General features: G+C 35.2%; 1 protein-coding gene and 1 long non-coding RNA gene across 2 annotated transcripts in view; one reads left to right on the forward strand and one right to left on the reverse strand.

Annotated features, from left to right (window-relative positions):
- Positions 1-19,448, forward strand: part of LOC130054717 (N-acetylgalactosaminyltransferase 7-like) — a 34,528-nt gene extending 15,080 nt beyond the window's left edge. The window contains exons 6-13 of the mRNA XM_056165271.1: positions 640-847; positions 4,060-4,233; positions 11,400-11,517; positions 11,761-11,880; positions 12,806-13,027; positions 14,073-14,174; positions 14,648-14,773; positions 15,445-19,448. Of these exons, the coding sequence (XP_056021246.1) occupies positions 640-847; positions 4,060-4,233; positions 11,400-11,517; positions 11,761-11,880; positions 12,806-13,027; positions 14,073-14,174; positions 14,648-14,773; positions 15,445-15,579 (1,205 nt within the window). The 3' untranslated portion in view covers positions 15,580-19,448. The remainder of the gene's footprint in view (positions 1-639; positions 848-4,059; positions 4,234-11,399; positions 11,518-11,760; positions 11,881-12,805; positions 13,028-14,072; positions 14,175-14,647; positions 14,774-15,444) is intronic.
- LOC130054719 (uncharacterized) lies at positions 777-10,826 on the reverse strand. Its single transcript, XR_008803025.1, has 2 exons — positions 9,632-10,826; positions 777-9,600 (listed from the first exon to the last, which is right to left on the reverse strand). It is a non-coding gene; the product is annotated as an uncharacterized LOC130054719 (long non-coding RNA).
- Positions 19,449-19,853: the final 405 nt, after the last annotated feature.

A 19,853-nucleotide genomic window follows, 5' to 3' on the forward strand; every position in this document is an offset into this window, starting at 1 on the left:
ACAGGTAAAATTCTTTTGATAACGTAAGAACCACTCATGTAATTACATGTACCACTTGCAAACATGGGGATAAACAAATCAGTTGAAGACATGTACGTAAAATTGATAACAGTACAGATAACGTATGTCGTACACATGAACCTATGCTAAAATATTACGATCAGAAGCACGGGAGCAGATCTATTCGCGAAATATAAGTTATTTTTAGCTGTATTCTCACGAATTATTGTATTCACGAATAAACACCAGACCCTACAAATGCGAAATAAAATACTCCCGAAAAATAAGTGATCTACAGTAAATACTTTGTGAATGCATCACTTCCAGTGTTCGTACAACAGCTCGTGTTGATTCCAGTGTTCGTACAACAGCTCGTGTTGAAAAAGTGAGAACCATACTTGACAGTGTCAGAGAATTTTAGAACACTAATTTTAGAAATTGTGAAATGTATCGTGATTCGCTTTGTAGGATTTTGTAAAGACCTCTTTTATATCGTTTTTAGCAGTGTTAATTTATATTCATAATAATAATAATTGATAATCATTGATTCCATCAAATAAGGAAGACCATTATAGTTTTACCCTGACTCAGTTTGAGAATCAATGTACATGTACTCATTCTTCTGTCCATCTTTTTCAGAGCATTTAAAGGGGAGACTGGAGGAATACATAAAACAGTTTAATGGGTTAGTCAAACTGTACAGAAACTCGGAACGCCTCGGTCTTATTGGTACAAGGACGAGGGGTGCTGAGTTAGCCACTGGGGATGTTATTGTCTTTCTGGATGCGCATTGTGAATGTAACAGAAACTGGCTCGTTCCACTGTTAGCAAGAATTCGTTATGACAGGTTAGTGTTTGAGATCTTATATAGGTTTGTTAATATCATTGTAAAGAGATCTGCAAAATTTATATAAAGTAAGTCTCGCTGTGGATTTTCTTTGCCTTCATGTGAAAGAAAGCTTTGTATAAATTTTATTACTAGGGTCTTGTAATTAGCTCACCTGGCCCCAGGATCATGAACCATCTTAAGCTTAAGTCAAAATCTGAAGGTTCAAGTGAGCTATTCTGATCACATTTTGTCCGGCGTCCGTCTGTCTGTCTGTCCGTCTGTCTGTAAACTTTTCACATTTTCGACTTCTTCTCCAGAACCACTGGACCAATTTCAACCTAACTTGGCCAAAAGCATCCTTGGGTGAAGGGCTTTCAAGTTTGTTCAAATGAAGGGCCATGTCCCTTTCAAAGGGGAGATAATCACAAAAATGCAAAAATAGGGTGGGGTCATTTAAAAATCTTCTTCTCAAGAACCACTGGGCCAGAAGAGCTGAAATTTACCTGAAAGCTTCCTGACATATTGCAGATTCAAGTTTGTTCAAATCATGGCCCCCGGTGGTAGGATGGGGCCACAAGGGGGGATCAAAGTTTTACATACAAATATATAGGGAAAAACTTTAAAAATCTTCTTCTCAAGAACCACTAAGCCAGAAAAGCTGATTTTTACATGAAAACTTTCTGACATAGTGCAGATTCAAGTTTGTTCAAATCATGGCCCCCGGGGATAAGATGGGGCCCCAAGGGGGGGATCAAAGTTTTACACACAAATATATAGGGAAAATCTTTAAAAATCTTCTTCCCAAGAACCACTGAGCCAGAAAAGCTGAGATTTATATGAAAGCTTCCTTATATAATGCAGATTCTAAATTGTTAAAATCATTGCCCCCTGGGGTAGGATGGGGCCACAATAGGGGATCAAAGTTTTACATACAAATATATAGGAAAAATCTTTAAAAATCTTCTTCTCAAGAACCACTGAGCCAGAAAAGCTGAGATTTATATGAAAGCTTCCTGATATAGTGCAGATTATAAATTGTTAAAATCATGGCCCCCAGGGGTCGGATGGGGCCACAATAGGGGGTCAAAGTTTTACATACAAATATATAGGAAAAATCTTTAAAAATCTTCTTCTCAAAAACCACTGAGCCAGAAAAGCTGAGATTTATATGAAAGCTTTATGATATAGTACAGATTCTAAATTGTTAAAATCATGGCCCCTGGGGGTCGGATGGGGCCACAATAGGGGTTCAAAATTTTACATACAAATATATAGGAAAAATCTTTAAAAATCTTCTTCCCAAGAACCACTGAGCCAGAAAAGCTGAGATTTATATGAAAGCTTCCTGATATAGTACAGATTCTAAATTGTTAAAATCATGGCCCCCAGGGATCGGATGGGGCCACAATAGGGGGTCAAAGTTTTTTTTTGTTGTTGTTTGTTTTTTTGTTTTTTTTTTGTTCTTGTTGTTGATATAGTGCAGATTCAAGTTTGTTAAAATCATGGACCCCGGGGATTGGATGGGGCCTCAAGGGGGGCATAAAAGTTTTACATACAAATTTATAGGAAAAATCTTTTAAAATCTTCTTCTCAAGAACCACTGAGCCAGAAAAGCTGAGATTTATATGAAAGCTTCCTGATATAGTGCAGATTATAAATTGTTAAGATCATGGCCCCCGGGGGTCGGATGGGGCCACAATAGGGGGTCAAAGTTTTTAAAAAATCTTCTTCCCAGAACCACTAAGCCAGAAAAGCTGAGATTTATATGAAAGCTTTCTGATATAGTTCAGATTCAGGTTTGTTAAAATCATGGCCCCCTGGGGTAGGATGGGGCCACAATAGGGGGTCAAAGTTTTACATACAAATATATAGGAAAAATCTTTAAAAATCTTCTTTTCAAGAACCATTGGGCCAAAGAAGTTCACATTTACATGAAAGCTTTCTGACATAGTGTAGATTCAAGTTTGCAAAAACCATGGCCTCCAGGGGTAGGTTTGGGGCCATAATAGGGACTACGGTTTTACATGCAAATAGATATGGAAAATCTTCTGATATGGACCAAGGTGACTCAGGTGAGCGATGTGGCCCATGGGCCTCTTGTTTTGATTATGCAATGGAACATGTTAAAACTGAGAACTCTTAAATTGTTATACTTGCTAGAGTTTGTCATGTTCAATTCCATAAATTCACACTTCTTTGAGAATCTAAAAAATTATGTGTCCTTATGATAGACATGTGGTTATCAGAGATCCTTTTGTGAATTTAATTAATTTTGATTGAAAGAAAATTCATACTTAGTCTAGGTAATTAACTTTTTGTGAACCTATTCCATTCAACTCTGAGAAATTTGCCTTTAAATGTCAACTGTTCATAAATATTTATTTATAACAAAGCTGGTTTGATGACCTGGGATCAAAATTAACTTTTTCTACCACAGGCCAAGATGAAAACCTACAAGCTAAAATTAAAGGAATGAATCAGTGCTTGTTTTCGTGGGTTTTTTTAATCAATGATTTTTTGTAAAAAAAAAAAAAAAAAAAAAAAGAAATCCCATGATTGCTGAGCCTAATGGGCCTACAGACATTGTTTGGACGAGTCAATGACATGGACCATATCGTGCAGTGTTAGTCTCTTGACCCTCATTCCACTAATCCACCACCTGTTTACTGCAGGTCTAGATTCAAAGTCTTCCAATTTCTTACATGTCTATATTTGTGATCATAATACAATGTGTGACCTTTATAGATTCTGAATTTCTAAAAAATTATAAAAGAAAAAGACAGATAGAAATGGTTGTTGAAATCAATTGTTCATGTAAAGCGTTTATATGATTCTGATTGCAAGTTTAAAGATAACAAATGATGCATCACTGTAGAAAAAATAGATATGATTTTGTAAATCACTAAGATTTTTGAGTGTCCACTATTTTGATTTACAATGTTCCAAATTAATTCGCATTTTGTGAGTATTTCTCGCTATTTTCGATCCTTTGATGACGCTTAACAGACAGCTCTAATAATCTTTTATCTCCTTGTGGCAGCTAATCTTTTATCTCCTTGTGGCAGCTAATCTTAAACAAATATGAGAGACATTAAATGACTGATTTGTGGCGAGAAACATTCTCAATGTCAAGGTTCTTGTAAATGTTGCAAAAATTTCTCGCTAGTGAATCAAAGTTGCTTTGCAGTACATGTATAATGATTAAAATTTTCATCTCAATAACTGATCAGGACTATTATGGCTGTTCCCACTATTGACGGCATAGACTGGGATAATTTCCGCTATCATCCAGTCTACGGTGCTCAACATCATCGAGGAATTTTTGAGTGGGGGTTTTTGTACAAAGAAAGTGCTGTACCAGAGAGGGAGCTGAAAAGGAGGAAACACAACAGTGAGCCATACAAGTAAGGAAAATCTCAGTACAAGTAAGGAAAATCTCAGTACAGGTAAGGAAAATCTCAGTACAAGTAAGGAAAATCTCAGTACAAGTAAGGAAAATCTCAGTACAGGTAAGGAAAATCTCAATATAGGTAAGGAAAATCTCAGTACAAGTAAGGAAAATCTCAGTACAGGTAAGGAATATCTCAGTACAAGTAAGGAAAATCTCAGTACAAATAAGGAATATCTCAGTAATAGTAAAGAATATTTCAGTACAAGTAAGGAAAATCTCAGTATAAGTAAGGAAAATCTCAGTACAGGTAAGGAAAATCCCAGTACAGGTAAGGAAAATCTCAGTACAAGTAAGGAAAATCTCGGTACAAGTAAGGAAAATCTCAGTACAGGTAAGGAAAATCCCAGTACAGGTAAGGAAAATCTCAGTACAAGTAAGGAATATCTCAGTACAAGTAAGGAAAATCTCAGTATAACTAAGGAATATCTCAGTACAAGTAAGGAATATCTCAGTACAAGTAAGGAAAATCTCAGTATAAGTAACAGGGTTCGAAATTAACTTTTTCAAGCACTTGTCCGTACAGACTAGTCACTATTGATGTTCACTAGTCCACAAAGCATTTCACTAGTCCGTCCAGTACATCATATTAAATGATCTTCATTTTATTCAACAGTATTTAATGAAACCAAACACATCACAGTTGCAATCAATTTAATTTCTGACACGTACAGAAGAAAGAGACCACCATATTTTATTTCGCATTCAAGATCTTCAGAAGCATACAATATTAACCTCCGAGTTAATCCTTTTATAACATCCATAAGTGCGTTCGAGATCGACATTCCTGTTGTTTTGGTGCTCAGATCTTAGAGCCACAGGAGTTCAAAATTTTATCAATAAAGTCGATAACATTCACTCGATTGACCAAGTCATGAGCTATAGTGTTATGAACTACTGTGTTAGAGTCGCGAATGACGAGAACATGTGCGCACAAACGTGCATGTTTTCAGACCACACTACTTGCAATTCTTGCACCTAGAATACATTCTCGTGATGTGTACTCGGCGTTCGGAATCGGCAGGAATTTGACAATTTGTGCACGTTCGAAGAACGGCGGTCTCGAATGCACTCCATGTGTTTGGAAGCTCAGGATGTCACAGTCACGCAAACACTTAACCGTGCAGGTAATTAATCGACCATAAGTTCAAACATCTAAGAGACTTGGACAAATCTTGCTAAAAATCTTTACCATATTCAAAATTGATTTCCGGATTTTCACTAGTCCGTACGGACTAGTGCTATAGAGAGTTCACTAGTCCGACACGTTTTTTACTAGTCTCGGACTTACGGACATGAGTTAATTTCGAACCCTGAGTAAGGAAAATCTCAGTAATAGTAAGGAAAATCTCAGTACAAGTAAGGAAAATCTCAGTACAAGTAAGGAAAATCTCAGTATAAGTAAGGAATATCTCAGTACAAGTAAGGAATATCTCAGTACAAGTAAGGAAAATCTCAGTAATAGTAAGGAATATCTCAGTATTAGTAAGGAAAATCTCAGTACAAGTAAGGAATATCTCAGTATAAGTAAGAAATATCTCAGTACAAGTAAGGAATATCTCAGTACAATAAGGAAAATCTCAGTATAAGTAAGGAAAATATCAGTACAAGTAAGGAAAATCTCAGTATAAGTAAGGAAAATCTCAGTACAAGTAACGAAAATCTCAGTATAAGTAAGGAATATCTCAGTATAAGTAAGGAAAATCTCAGTACAGGTAAGGAAAATCTCAGTACAAGTAAGGAAAATCTCAGTATAAGTAAGGAAAATCTCAGTATTAGTAAGGAAAATCTCTGTACACCTACATCATCTTATTGATTTACTGGTATGGATTCAGTAAAACATGCTTACAATGAACACACATACAGTAAAACATGCTTACAACAAACACACATACAGTAAAACACACTTACAGTAAAACATACTTACAATGAATACACATACAGTAAAACATGCTTAGAACGAACACACATAAAGTAGAACATACTTACAACAAACACACATACAGTAAAACACACTTACAACGAACACACATACAGTAAAACATGCTTACAACAAACACACATACAGTAAAACACACTTACAACGAACACACATACAGTAAAACATGCTTACAACAAACACACATACAGTAGAACATACTTTCAATGAACACACATACAGTAAAACACACTTACAATGAACACACATACAGTAAAACACACTTACAACGAACACACATACAGTAAAACACACTTACAACGAATACACATACAGTAAAACACACTTACAACGAATACACATACAGTAAAACACACTTACAACGAACACACATACAGTAAAACATGCTTACAATGAACACACATACAGTAAAACACACTTACAACGAACACACATACAGTAAAACACACTTACAACGAATACACATACAGTAAAACACGCTTACAACGAACACACATACAGTAAAACACGCTTACAACGAACACACATACAGTAAAACACACTTACAACGAACACACATACAGTAAAACATGCTTAGAACGAACACACATACAGTAAAACATGCTTACAACGATCACACATACAGTAAAACATGCTTACAACGAACACACATACAGTAAAACACACTTACAATGAACACACATACAGTAAAACACACTTACAACGAATACACATACAGTAAAACACGCTTACAACGAACACACATACAGTAAAACACGCTTACAACGAACACACATACAGTAAAACACGCTTACAACGAACACACATACAGTAAAACACGCTTACAATGAACACACATACAGTAAAATATGCTTACAATGAACACACATACAGTAAAACATGCTTACAATGAACACACATACAGTAAAACAAGCTTACAATGAACACACATACAGTAAAACACACTTACAATGAACACACATACAGTAAAACATGCTTACAATGAACACACATACAGTAAAACACGCTTACAATGAACACACATACAGTAGAACATACTTACAATGAACACACATACAGTAAAACACACTTACAATGAACACACATACAGTAAAACACGCTTACAATGAACACACATACAGTAAAACACACTTACAATGAACACACATATAGTAGAGCATACTTACAATGAACACACATACAGTAAAACACACTTACAACGAACACACATACAGTAAAACATGCTTACAACAAACACAAATACAGTAATACATACTTACAACGAACACACATACAGTAAAACATGCTTACAACAAACACACATACAGTAAAATACACTTACAACGAACACACATACAATAAAACACACTTACAATGAACACACATGCAGTAAAACATGCTTAAAATGAACACACATACAGTAAAACACACTTACAATGAACACACATACAGTAAAACACGCTTACAATGAACACACATACAGTGAAACACACTTACAACGAACACACATACAGTAAAACATGCTTACAATGAACACACATACAGTAAAACACACATACAGTAAAACATGCTTACAATGAATACACATACAGTGAAACATGCTTACAACAAACACACATACAGTAAAACACACTTACAATGAACACACATACAGTAAAACACACTTACAATGAACACACATATAGTAAAACATGCTTACAACGATCACACATATAGTAAAACAAGCTTACAACGAACACACATACAGTAAAATACACATACAGTAAAACACACTTACAACAAACACACATACAGTAAAATAAGCTTACAACGAAAGAAATAGATAATGAAATCTTACGAAGTATGCTTATAATGAATTGATTTTACATGGCCCTAGAGGTTCGCTATGAACTGGGTTAATTTCTGCCACCATCCAGTCTATGGTGCTCAACATCATTTTTGAGTGGGGATAGGGGGAGTTGTACAAAGAAAGTGCTGTACCAGATAGGGTTTTAATGTGCAGTACTTAATAGAATGACAACTCTTGAAGTCCTCATAGAGAATTATAATTTTTTCCTCAAACTTCAGAAAAAGATGTGATATTGTGTCGCCTGTGTTACACGCAGTGGCGACATATAGGGATCACTATCCGTCGTCCTGCGTCGTCGTCTGGCGTCGTCACAAAAAATTTCTGTCACAGTTTTCTCAAGAACCACATGGGGCAACTCCATGATATTTGGCACAGAGCATCAGTGTGGCCAACTGTATTGTGTAAGACATTTTCGAATCTGTCTCTTATCAACTTCCTGTTTGCCGGGACTTAGAATTTTTTACAGCAAAAAAAATTTCTGTCACAGTTTTCTCAAGAACCACATGGGGCAACTCCCTGATATTTGGCACAGAGCGTCAGTGTGGCCAACTGTATTGTGTAAGACATTTTCGAATCTGTCGCTTATCAACTTCCTGTTTGCCGGGACTTAGAATTTTTTACAGCAAAAAAATTTTTTGCTGAAGATTTTATTTTATGATTAACTGAAGGACAGTATTTTTATGTACAAAAGGACAGTATTTGTAATTCCCATACTGAAGGACAGTATATGTGATTTCAGAACAGCACTATTTATGATTTTTCTTGAGAAACAGTAAATTGGATATATAAAGACAACAAGACTAAGCAGTAAACCCAACAGATAATTACTTATGGTTATTACCATTGTCTTGAAGAGCACAGTAACAGGTTGATACATATTTTCAAACATATGTTTTCATTCAGTCTACATTTAATAAATGTCTTAATTTCAAACAGATTCTCCCACAAATTCCATTGCATAATAATGTCTCATCTTTCAATTTCAATTAAGTTATCGTTAAAGAATGTTTAGTAATTCTCAAAACCTTTAAAAGTAGTATTAAACTGACAAAAACCATTTGAATAATTTACTTTTTCAACATTATACGTGATATATTACATATAGAATGAACTAGCAGGCGACACATGTCTTCTGGGGAAGACTTAATACTGCGTTTTAGTAATAGTTTTAAGTATTTTTAAAAAGAGGAGATACTTCAGTAAAAGTTTTAAAATAGAGGAGAGTCTTCTGTAAAAGTTAAAAAAGAGGTGATACTTCTGTAAAAGTTAAAAAAGGTGATACTTCTGTAAAAGTTAAAAAAAAAAGGTGATACTTCTGTTAAAGTTAAAAAAGAGGTGATACTTCTGTAAAAGTTAAAAAAGAGGTGATACTTCTGTAAAAGTTAAAAAAAAGAGGTGATACTTCTGTTAAAGTTAAAAAAGAGGTGATATTTCTGTTAAAGTTAAAAAAGAGGTGATACTTCTGTAAAAGTAAAAAAAAAAAAAAAAAGGTGATACTTCAGTAAAAGTTTAAAAAAGGTGATACTTCTGTTAAAGTTAAAAAAGAGGTGATACTTCTGTTAGAGTTAAAAAAAAAAGGTGTATCACCTGTTAAAGTTAAAAAAGAGGTGATACTTCTGTTAAAGTTAAAAAAGAGGTGATACTTCTGTAAAAGTTAAAAAAAAGGTGATACTTCTGTTAAAGTTAAAAAAGAGGTGATATTTCTGTTAAAGTTATAAAAGAGGTGATACTTCTGTAAAAGTTTAAAAAAAAAAAGGTGATACTTCAGTAAAAGTTTTAAAAAAGGTGATACTTCTGTTAAAGTTAAAAAAGAGGTGATACTTCTGTTAGAGTTAAAAAAAAGGTGTATCACCTGTTAAAGTTAAAAAAGAGGTGATACTTCTGTAAAAGTTAAAAAAGGTGATACTTCTGTAAAAGTTTAAAAAAAAAAGGTGATACTTCTGTTAAAGTTAAAAAAGAGGTGATACTTCAATAAAAGTTTAAAAAGAGGTGATACTTCTGTAAAAGGTTTTTAAAAAAATGGAAATAGTTCTGTAAAAGTTTTAAAATAGAGGATTCTTCTGTAAAAATTTAATAGACATTGGGTTTTTTCTCTCCGTGTAGTAGGAAAGGATGCAACAGAGAAGTGATATCAAAAGTGATTCCACGATTTCCACGATGTAAAATTCCGGTACCTTTATCTTATTGTGGTTGTACAGATTGCACATGAATTGCTCCAATGAATTTTGATACAAATCTTGGGAGTATATTAACTTCTATCAACCTTCTGCAGCTAAAAATAGTGAATTTCAACTTTGATGCACATCTCTTTTATGGTTACATTTCTAAGAACTCCCCCCCCCCCACCCACCCACCTTGTAATGATAAGGGCATATAGTGTTACCCCTTTCCATCCATCATTTTGTCATTCGGTCTTAATTTTCTGGACTTTCTTGCTGTGCATGTAGATATTGAGCCAATATTTGGTATTTATATTAATGACTTATAGATCAAGTTCAAGTTTCATGTCAATTGACCAATTTTCATCAAAATGAACCCCAAGATGTTGAAAATGTCTAATTATTCACTGTTTTGCAGACAGCTTAAATGTGCTTGTAGAGAATAAGCTGAATTTATTGATGACTTAAGATCAAGTTTGATGACTATTTCACCAAAGTTATTGCCCCTAGACTTGTTGGCTTTTAATTATTTAAAACTGTTTTCTGGACTTTTTTTTATCTGATGTTTTTTTAGATAAGCAGAATTTTAGTGTGAACATTTATAATGATAACTTTCAAAATCAAGTTTTGCCCTTGGACTTAAACAAGTCCTAGTCAGTGCTCACTTTCTTTGTACAAACAAGAACAAATATATATTATTAATGTGACTTAGTATAAAAGTAATTGGTATTTTGATAATTCATTGCATGGTCTGCCCACCTTTTCATTTGAATTCTCTTCACAACTGATTCAAGAAAATAGAAGCTCCAATATGATATTCTGTTTTTGTTTCATTTGCACCCAATGTTATTTTCACATCTTTGGACTTTCAAATATTTCAGACTTGTATGTCACTGGGGGCATGTCATATCGACACATCTAGTTCTTGGGTGATCTGGTATTCACAATCAATGTATTTTATTTTTTCTTTGTATAGGGATGCATGCCAACAATATATTTTCATTACTTGTAAGATATGTAAATTATTTCTTCCTAAAATATTTTTAGAAATCTGTTACACTACAGCTATGTCAGACATTATAATGTGATATCTAATGCACAAGATGTTCTTATCCCAATTATTTTCTGTATGCATGTTTACAGTTTTCATGTTTTGTAAAATGATTCTACGATGTACCACATTTTTTTGCACACAGGTCCCCTACACATGCTGGAGGACTGTTTGCTATGGATCGTAAATATTTTTTTGAGCTGGGAGCTTATGACCCAGGATTGAAAATTTGGGGTGGTGAAAATTTTGAGTTATCTTTCAAGGTATGCTATACTTTTGCATTTGTAAAACTCGTGCCTACAAAAACGTTATCTCTACACTTGACCGAAAATAAAAAGGAGTCAGATACCAGTCATGCAGGTTACATTTAGTGATGAAATTCTCTCGCTCATGAAATACAAAATGTGCTTGTGTTGAAATATGTTATACAAAATGATAGACTGAGTGGATTCCTAAACAAAACTATTGTAGATCTAGTGACTCTCTGAATTCTCTTTTACAAACAGATCTGGCAGTGTGGTGGCAGTATTGAGTGGGTCCCTTGCTCGAGAGTCGGGCATGTATACAGGAATCATATGCCTTATGGATTTGGAAAAATCGATGTCAAAATTCCAGTCATCAGTTTGGTAAATATTTGTTTAAATTCAACATATGTGCGTAAAACATTTTCCCTGTACATTATTTGCCGTAAACTTCATTGTGAGAGAGGATGTAGTAGTGGGACTATTGATGTATGTGTGTGTGTGTGTGTATTACTAAGCTCGTAGACGCTCTACAGGCCACGGTTTGTGTGTGTGTGTGTATTACTAAACTCGTAGACACTGTACAGGCCACGGTGTGTGGGTGTGTGTATTACTAAACTCGTAGACACTCTACAGGCCACGGTTTGTGTGTGTGTGTGTATTACTAAACTCGTAGACACTCTACAGGCCACGGTTTGTGTGTGTGTGTATTACTAAACTCGTAGACACTCTACAGGCCACGGTGTGTGTGTGTGTGTATTACTAAACTCGTAGACACTCTACAGGCCACGGTGTGTGTGTGTGTGTGTATTACTAAACTCGTAGACACTCTACAGGCCACGGTGTGTGTGTGTATTACTAAACTCATAGACACTCTACAGGCCACGGTGTGTGTGTGTATTACTAAACTCGTAGACACTCTACAGGCCACGGTGTGTGTGTGTATTACTAAACTCGTAGACACTCTACAGGCCACATTTTTTGCTGGGTTGATTTGATACTTCACTTGTAAATTTGTTATTAAGTGAGGAAGAAGCATACTGATGGTCACTATAGGACTTCACAGATAAAACTTACATTTACTGAATGCATGCATTGTGAGGGGATGCCCCACTTTTGCAGAGCTTTTGTTGCATTTTTTATGAACTTTATTTAGGAAAATATGTCTATGATTTGTGTCCATTGAAATACACATGTATTTGTTGAAGTTTTAAAGAAGGAAATTTTCGCCTATTAAATGTTATCTGTATTGTTTATCAAAGTATAACGTAGCAACCTATATCTATCTATGCAAACTATCTATGTGCAGAATTACATGCGTGTTGTGGAGGTGTGGTTAGACCGCGAACATCGGGAATTCTTCTACACGAGAGAACCTAGTGTTCGGGGTTACCCAATAGGAGACGTCAGTAAACAGCTCAAGTTCAAAGAGGAACACCATTGTAAAGATTTCAAGTGGTTCATGGAGAATGTAGCGTACGAGGTCTACGACAGGTTTCCCAAGCTCCCTCCCAACAAAGCATGGGGAGAGGTAGGTCAAGATACTACATACAAATGGTGTTGCTATGGAAATGTATGTGAATTATACATGTATATGTGAAATTTATAGCTTGTATAAAATGGTGTTGCCAAGAATGTAGTACAAATTTGCTTTTAAAAAAGTGCAGCCAAAGAACCGTAGTCAACATTTATCATATGATGCACACATTAATTATACCCCCCGAACAAAGTTCAGGGGGTATATAGGAATCACTCTGTCTGTCTGTCCGTCTGTGCAGATTCGTGTCTGGGCCATAACTTCTTTGTTCTTTGACTTAGGCATACCATATTTGGCTCACAGGTGGATCACCATGAGACGATGTGTCAAGTACCTTCATGACCTTGACCTCAAGGTCAAAATATAAGGTTTTTTACAATGGATTCGTGTCCGGGCCATAATTTCTTTGTTCTTTGACATAGGCATACCATATTTGACACATGAGTGTATCACCATGAGACGATGTGTCATGTGCCTTCATGACCTCCATATGACCTTGACCTCAAGGTCAAAATTAAAGGTTTTTACAATGGATTCGTGTCAGGGCCATGACTTCTTTGTTCTTTGACATAGGCATACCATATTTGACACATGAGTGTATCACCATGAGACGATGTGTCGGGTACCTTCATGACCTCTATATGACCTTGAAATTTGACATCAAGGTCAAAATTCATTATAGGGTTTTGACATAGTCATACCATAAGATGTGGGTGTATCACCATGAGACTATGTGTCAAGTACATTCATGACCTCTTTAAGACCTTGACCTTTGATCTCAAGGTCAAAATTATAGGTTTATGCCATGGATTTGTGTTCGGATTATATCTTCCATTTTCTTCTACAAAGGCATACCACATTTTTACACTTAGGAAAGAGGTAATTTATACCTATTAACAACACCCTTTGGGAGATTGGGGTAAGCGGGGGTATTCTTAACGCGCATTGCTCACAGTACCTCTTGTTAATTTTTGTCGCGGGACATTTAGAAGTCCCCATGTACTCTCAATGTTGTATAATGGGTTTTTTTCTGTAACAGGTGAAGTTGAGGAAAGGTACCTCATGCATGGACACCATGGGACAGGCAGTGGGGGGAGGGGCCATTGGTCTCAGTTACTGTCATCACTTTGGGGGCAGTCAGGTAAGTACATGTATGTGGGGGGAGGGGCCATTGGTTTCAGTTACCTGTTACTCCGGGGCAGTCAGGCAAGTATCTTGTGGATGGAAGGGGGCATGTGTCTCACATCCGGGGTGGTCAGATAAGTGAATGGTGGGGCACACTCAGTCTGATTAAAATCAAACCTCTCACTTCGCGACTATCCGTATATCGAGCGAAGTGAGAGGTTTGATTTTAATCAGACTGGGGCACACTTCAAGCGGAATTATCATTTGGGAATGTAAAACCCCATATCGGAGATTAGTCAGACAACTTTATAAATTACTTTATACTATATGATACAAGATTAATTTCTTGCTCATTTGAATAAGAGGTAATCTGTGAATATGGACTATCGAATTGTATTTTAATACATGTATTGTATTATAATATTGAGAGTAAGTCACTAAGTGTTCATTACAAATGTATATATGATAGAGTGTGTTTTCTTCGTTTAGCTTTTCAGAATTAATACAAAGGGACAGATCGGGGTCGGGGAGAGGTGCATCGAGTCCCCGAATGGAAACACTCTGCATGTGGCCTACTGTGAAGTACAACCCACAGGGCCCTGGGACTATGACGAAGTAAGAACGAGATCAATTTGATAATCAAAATCTAAAATTTGGCGTTATTTCAAGATATATTTAGAAGAAAAGAAATATAAACCTAATACTGTGAATTCACCATTGCTCATTGGAGTGTCATGTACATGGCTTCCCAAAATTTTACTGGTTGGTAGGGATGCCATTTTGTGGGTTACATCAACTCTAAACCTGATTCAATTCCATAGTACACATACTGAAAAGTAGTGTTTGGATTATTGGGGATTATGATTTTTTCATGTATACTGGCATATCAATTTCCTGGATTTTTATTCCAGTATTTTAACATGCTAATTACAGTGTTTATAGTACTAATGTCTGACATACATGTATTCTGTTTTATGACAGAACATGCCTAGGTCAAATGACGTTACTTTCAATGTAAAACTTATACGGTACCAATTTTGATGCACCAGATGCGCATTTCGACAGATAATTTCTCTTCAGTGATGCTCAAGCCGAAATATTGAAAATCTGAAATAACAATAAACTTGTAAAAACTAAAAAGAAAAACAGTGTGCCAAAGACTGGAGTCAAATTCGTCTAAGGATCACAGCTATGCATGAGGGAGACAATCCTTAATTTTGAAATGAATTTCTAAATTTTATCGCAGCAATGTAACATAATTGTATTTCCATTGTGTACATTTTCAGGCAAGTGGGGTGATTAGGAACACTTATCACAATAAATGCCTGGACGGGACGAATGGGAAACTCTCACTTCAGTCCTGTACAGGGGATGACACCCAGAGCTGGGCTGTCAAGGAAACCTTCTCCTGGAAGAAATAAACAGCTTATATTGATCTGGAAACAGATCAGAAAATGTACGCAGTACTCAATGGACATTCCATATCATATGTATGTGTGTTATTAAATGAGATGTGCTGCAGCTGCTTATTGGAGGATGGAGTGATGTGTGACTGTGAATGTTTACAGAGGTTGAATTTTCAGCTTTAATTGTCCACCTATTTGTAAATCAGTCCATGATATGAAGAGGTAAATCGTAATTTCTGTGTTCCACAGTGTGGAAATGAATTTATACTGATTTATTATATACCCATCAATAATCCGTGTTTTGATATTGTTAAATTGATAGAGTGTGATCCGACTTTCCGGATCTCCACACGGTGGTGCTCTGATTCTAAGTCCTGTCTCTCTAAAACTGATGACGTCACAATGCATTAACAAACATTTTTGTGGAAAATGGTTAACATTGTTACAGACAAAACTGTACACAAAAGATAATTTTATTGTATACGATATGTTTGCTAATTAGGAATAATTCATTATCTTATGAATGTGTATTTAATATATATAGGGGGTATATAATAGATTTATCAATACTATAATAACTTGACTCGAAGAGTTGGATCACGTCTTGATGACAGGCGTGGATCATCAGATCAAACTTCAGATCTCGTTTGATCTGATGATACACACCTGTCAACTCGATATGATCTTACTCTTCAGATCAAGTTACTATAGTAATAATATATATATATATCTGTTGGGTCAGCAAAACTCTTTTTTTCCATCTTTGAATGTAAATGGATTAGCAAATACAATTTATACCTTAAGTCATGTCTGATTACAACAAAACCAAATCCAGATTAGGAATCTGGGATTTTACATTACGGTATACATTCATTCTTGAAACCAAACCTGGATTCTGGAATCGGTGAATCAACCTTAAGAGATGGTCTGAAAATGTTTTGTTGTAAATGAGTGGCATAGCCTGGGGACTTTTTGGCTCATTTTGAAAGTTCCGTCAACAAATTCCACTGATCGGAAACAAAACAAATCCCAACTGGTCATCATGTAATGGTATATCAAGAAAATGAAATTTACATTTTAGGTACTGGTATCTGATTATAACATTGCATTTGTAAATCTGGATTTTAGATCTGAATCTGGTTTTGTTGTAATTAAAAACAATGTAGGTTTGTCATTAGTCTAAACATTACGGATATTTATATGAGGTTAATTTTTCTTTAAACCTGACTTGGAATAATTAACAGCTTTATTTATGTGAGATCTGAGGCCATAGTAGATAGATCGGACACACAATTTTGGTTTTGTGTGTTGTTTTTTATTTTCTTGCCAGAATTCTTAATTAGTGCTTAGTTTACAATTATTTTTTGAATTGAGTATTAATTTGATTTTTAATATTGAGTAGGATTTTTGTTGTCACAAATTGATGCAGACTGAGAGTTCCTTTTGCTCAGTTTCTATAATCATGGAACATTTTTGAAATTGTCCAACGATTTTATGTTCTACTAGAAAACTCAAATTCCAAATTTAATCCTGAATTCTGAATTGAAACTGAAAAAAGATTCATTCACCCAGAAAGAATCTCGTACCGTTTCAGAAAAATGTTTGAAAGTCAGGTACATCACTACATTTAGACTACATTCAATCTTAAATCCACGGGGAAATTTTTCTCTAATATCTCGTACAAATAAACATTCTAACGATCTTGCTGTTAACTGACCAGGTTAAGCTGGCTCTGTTTTATAAGAGACCACTTTTTTATGGGTACATCGTGATGGTAATCCATGATACTAAGTATTGTCTTTGTTTATAGTACTTAAAACCATTAACATGTGTATATTTTAGCGGTCAAGTATTTTTGCTGTTGCTTTGCACCACTGTGGTCACTAACTTACATAATATAGAATATGCAAATTGCAAATATGTACATGTTTAACCATTTTTTAATGTTTTTAAAAATATGCATAACCTCAAATTTCATGAGTGATGATTACAAACTATTGAATCCGAGTACAAAGTGACATTTATCCAGTATTTTTACCACTCACAATTATCATAGTTGGTTAGTTCATAGATTTTATTGATTTGTGGGTAATTATATAATGTCCTATCAAAACAATCAAAAGTTTCCATTTACCTGTTTGTTACAGTTCTCGTTCTGATCAAGTTGTAAGAAATTATCAGTTAAAACTGGGGTTTTGGTATTCTGTGATTTCTCTAGTCAATTTATTAGTATATTTCATCATCATTGTAATATGTACTAAGTGTTTTTGTTTCTTTTTGTGTGTGTGTCGTGAAAGCAATACATGGACTTATATGTTCTGTACTGGGAGTTATTTCCCTTGAATCAGAAAATGTAATAATCAGAAAACTTCTGAGGTAGGATTTTTTGTTAATTTTTCGAATTTTTTTTTCTTTCTTTTTTTCCGAAAACTTGTCTTATAAGAGAAATAAATTCTGCATTGAACTAGAGAATGTTGAATATTCTATCTATATACTGTAAACCAACTTTTATTAGCAACAACTTTATTTCGCAATTTATCAGCGATAAACTTGCTCATGGTGACTAATTTTCATGACTGCGATAATCTTCAATCAGTACAAATGACATTAAGGGACTGGAGAGATGTATGTGTAAACAATGTTCTAGCGAACTTCGCAAAAATTATTGCACACAAATAAAAGTTGGTTTACAGTAAATATGGATTTTATTTTATTCATAGAGAATATATTCATATATATATATATATATATCAGATATTGATTTTCATAGAATTTATTGTACATATTGATGTTGAATGTCTTTTTGATGAGAGTATTTTCTTTCATTTGTCTTTGTGTAGTCCGTTAAGCTATAATTAGTTGTTAGATAGGTGAGGGAGAAACAATAAATTGTCATCATGGCTGACTTCCTTTTGATAGATATTAATATCAGCAATACATGTATATTTATTTTAAATATAATCGCCTAGATGGGTAGCTCAGTAGGTTATCCTGTCAACTGTTGATCTGTAGATTGTTTTTTCAAGTCCAGCTGGAGTTTTAATTTTGATCAGATTGCTTTCTAATTAAACTGGGTATTTTAACTAAAGAAGGTAAATTTTAAACTTTTAAATATGAAAATATTATTGTACATATCCTACACTTTCCATCCACATCAGATTTCTCTGGTGTGTTATTCCTCCTTAAGGTGTCAGAAGTGTTTGACAGTTCAGATTCTTCCTCCTTAAGGTGTCAGAAGTGTTTGACAGTTCAGATTCTTCCTCCTTAAGGTGTCAGAAGTGTTTGACAGTTCAGATTCTTCCTCCTTAAGGTGTCAGAAGTGTTTGACAGTTCAGATTCTTCCTCCTTAAGGTGTCAGAAGTGTTTGATAGCTCTTTCTTTTGTTTTTCATTTGGAAATCATGACATATCAATAGCAGTTAGAGTTATATTTCAAATATATTTTGTTCAGCACAATCCTCTTGCATGATAAATATTGCCTCGCTTGCACTCACATTTTGCACAGTGTTTTCTATAAGTCATAAATAGTCAAGATTTTTGTTTCCATATCGGTTGTACTTAAGTGCATGGTAGCTGAACAGGATTTCTTCGTTAATCTATATTGCATCTTCATCTCATCTTGCAATTGATAAAAGTCTCATCTAAAATGCACACAATTTGACACCTAGTGTATAGACTAATGAGGTCTCCATGACATCATTGTTAGATTTTTAGGCGCAGTAAGGTGTGAATTTATAATCGTAACCGTCTTTGATGAAGATTAAATGTTTTCATTTTGTAACATGCAGGTGATGTAAATGTTTGCACAAAATCTGTAACTCTCTTACAGGTGTCTCTGTGTATCATTTACATGGTAGTTCAATAAAAACAAAGAATCAAAATTAATTATTTTGTTGATTTTGTGTGCGGGGGTGGGTGGGGCAGACATTTCTGTTGATTTTGTGTGCGGGGGTGGGTGGATGGGGCAGACATTTCTGTTGATTTTGTGTGCGGGGGTGGGTGGGGCAGACATTTCTGTTGATTTTGTGTGCGGGGGTGGGTGGATGGGGCAGACATTTCTGTTGATTTTGTGTGCGGGGGTGGGTGGGGCAGACATTTCTGTTGATTTTGTGTGCGGGGGTGGGTGGATGGGGCAGACATTTCTGTTGATTTTGTGTGTGGGGGTGGGTGGATGGGGCAGACATTTCTGTTGATTTTGTGTGCGGGGGTGGGTGGATGGGGCAGACATTTCTGTTGATTTTGTGTGTGGGGGTGGGTGGGTGGGTGGGGCAGACATTTCTGTCTAGTTGG

This window comes from Ostrea edulis, chromosome 5, assembly GCF_947568905.1.
Source record: "Ostrea edulis chromosome 5, xbOstEdul1.1, whole genome shotgun sequence".
NCBI classification, from domain to species: domain Eukaryota; kingdom Metazoa; phylum Mollusca; class Bivalvia; order Ostreida; family Ostreidae; genus Ostrea; species Ostrea edulis.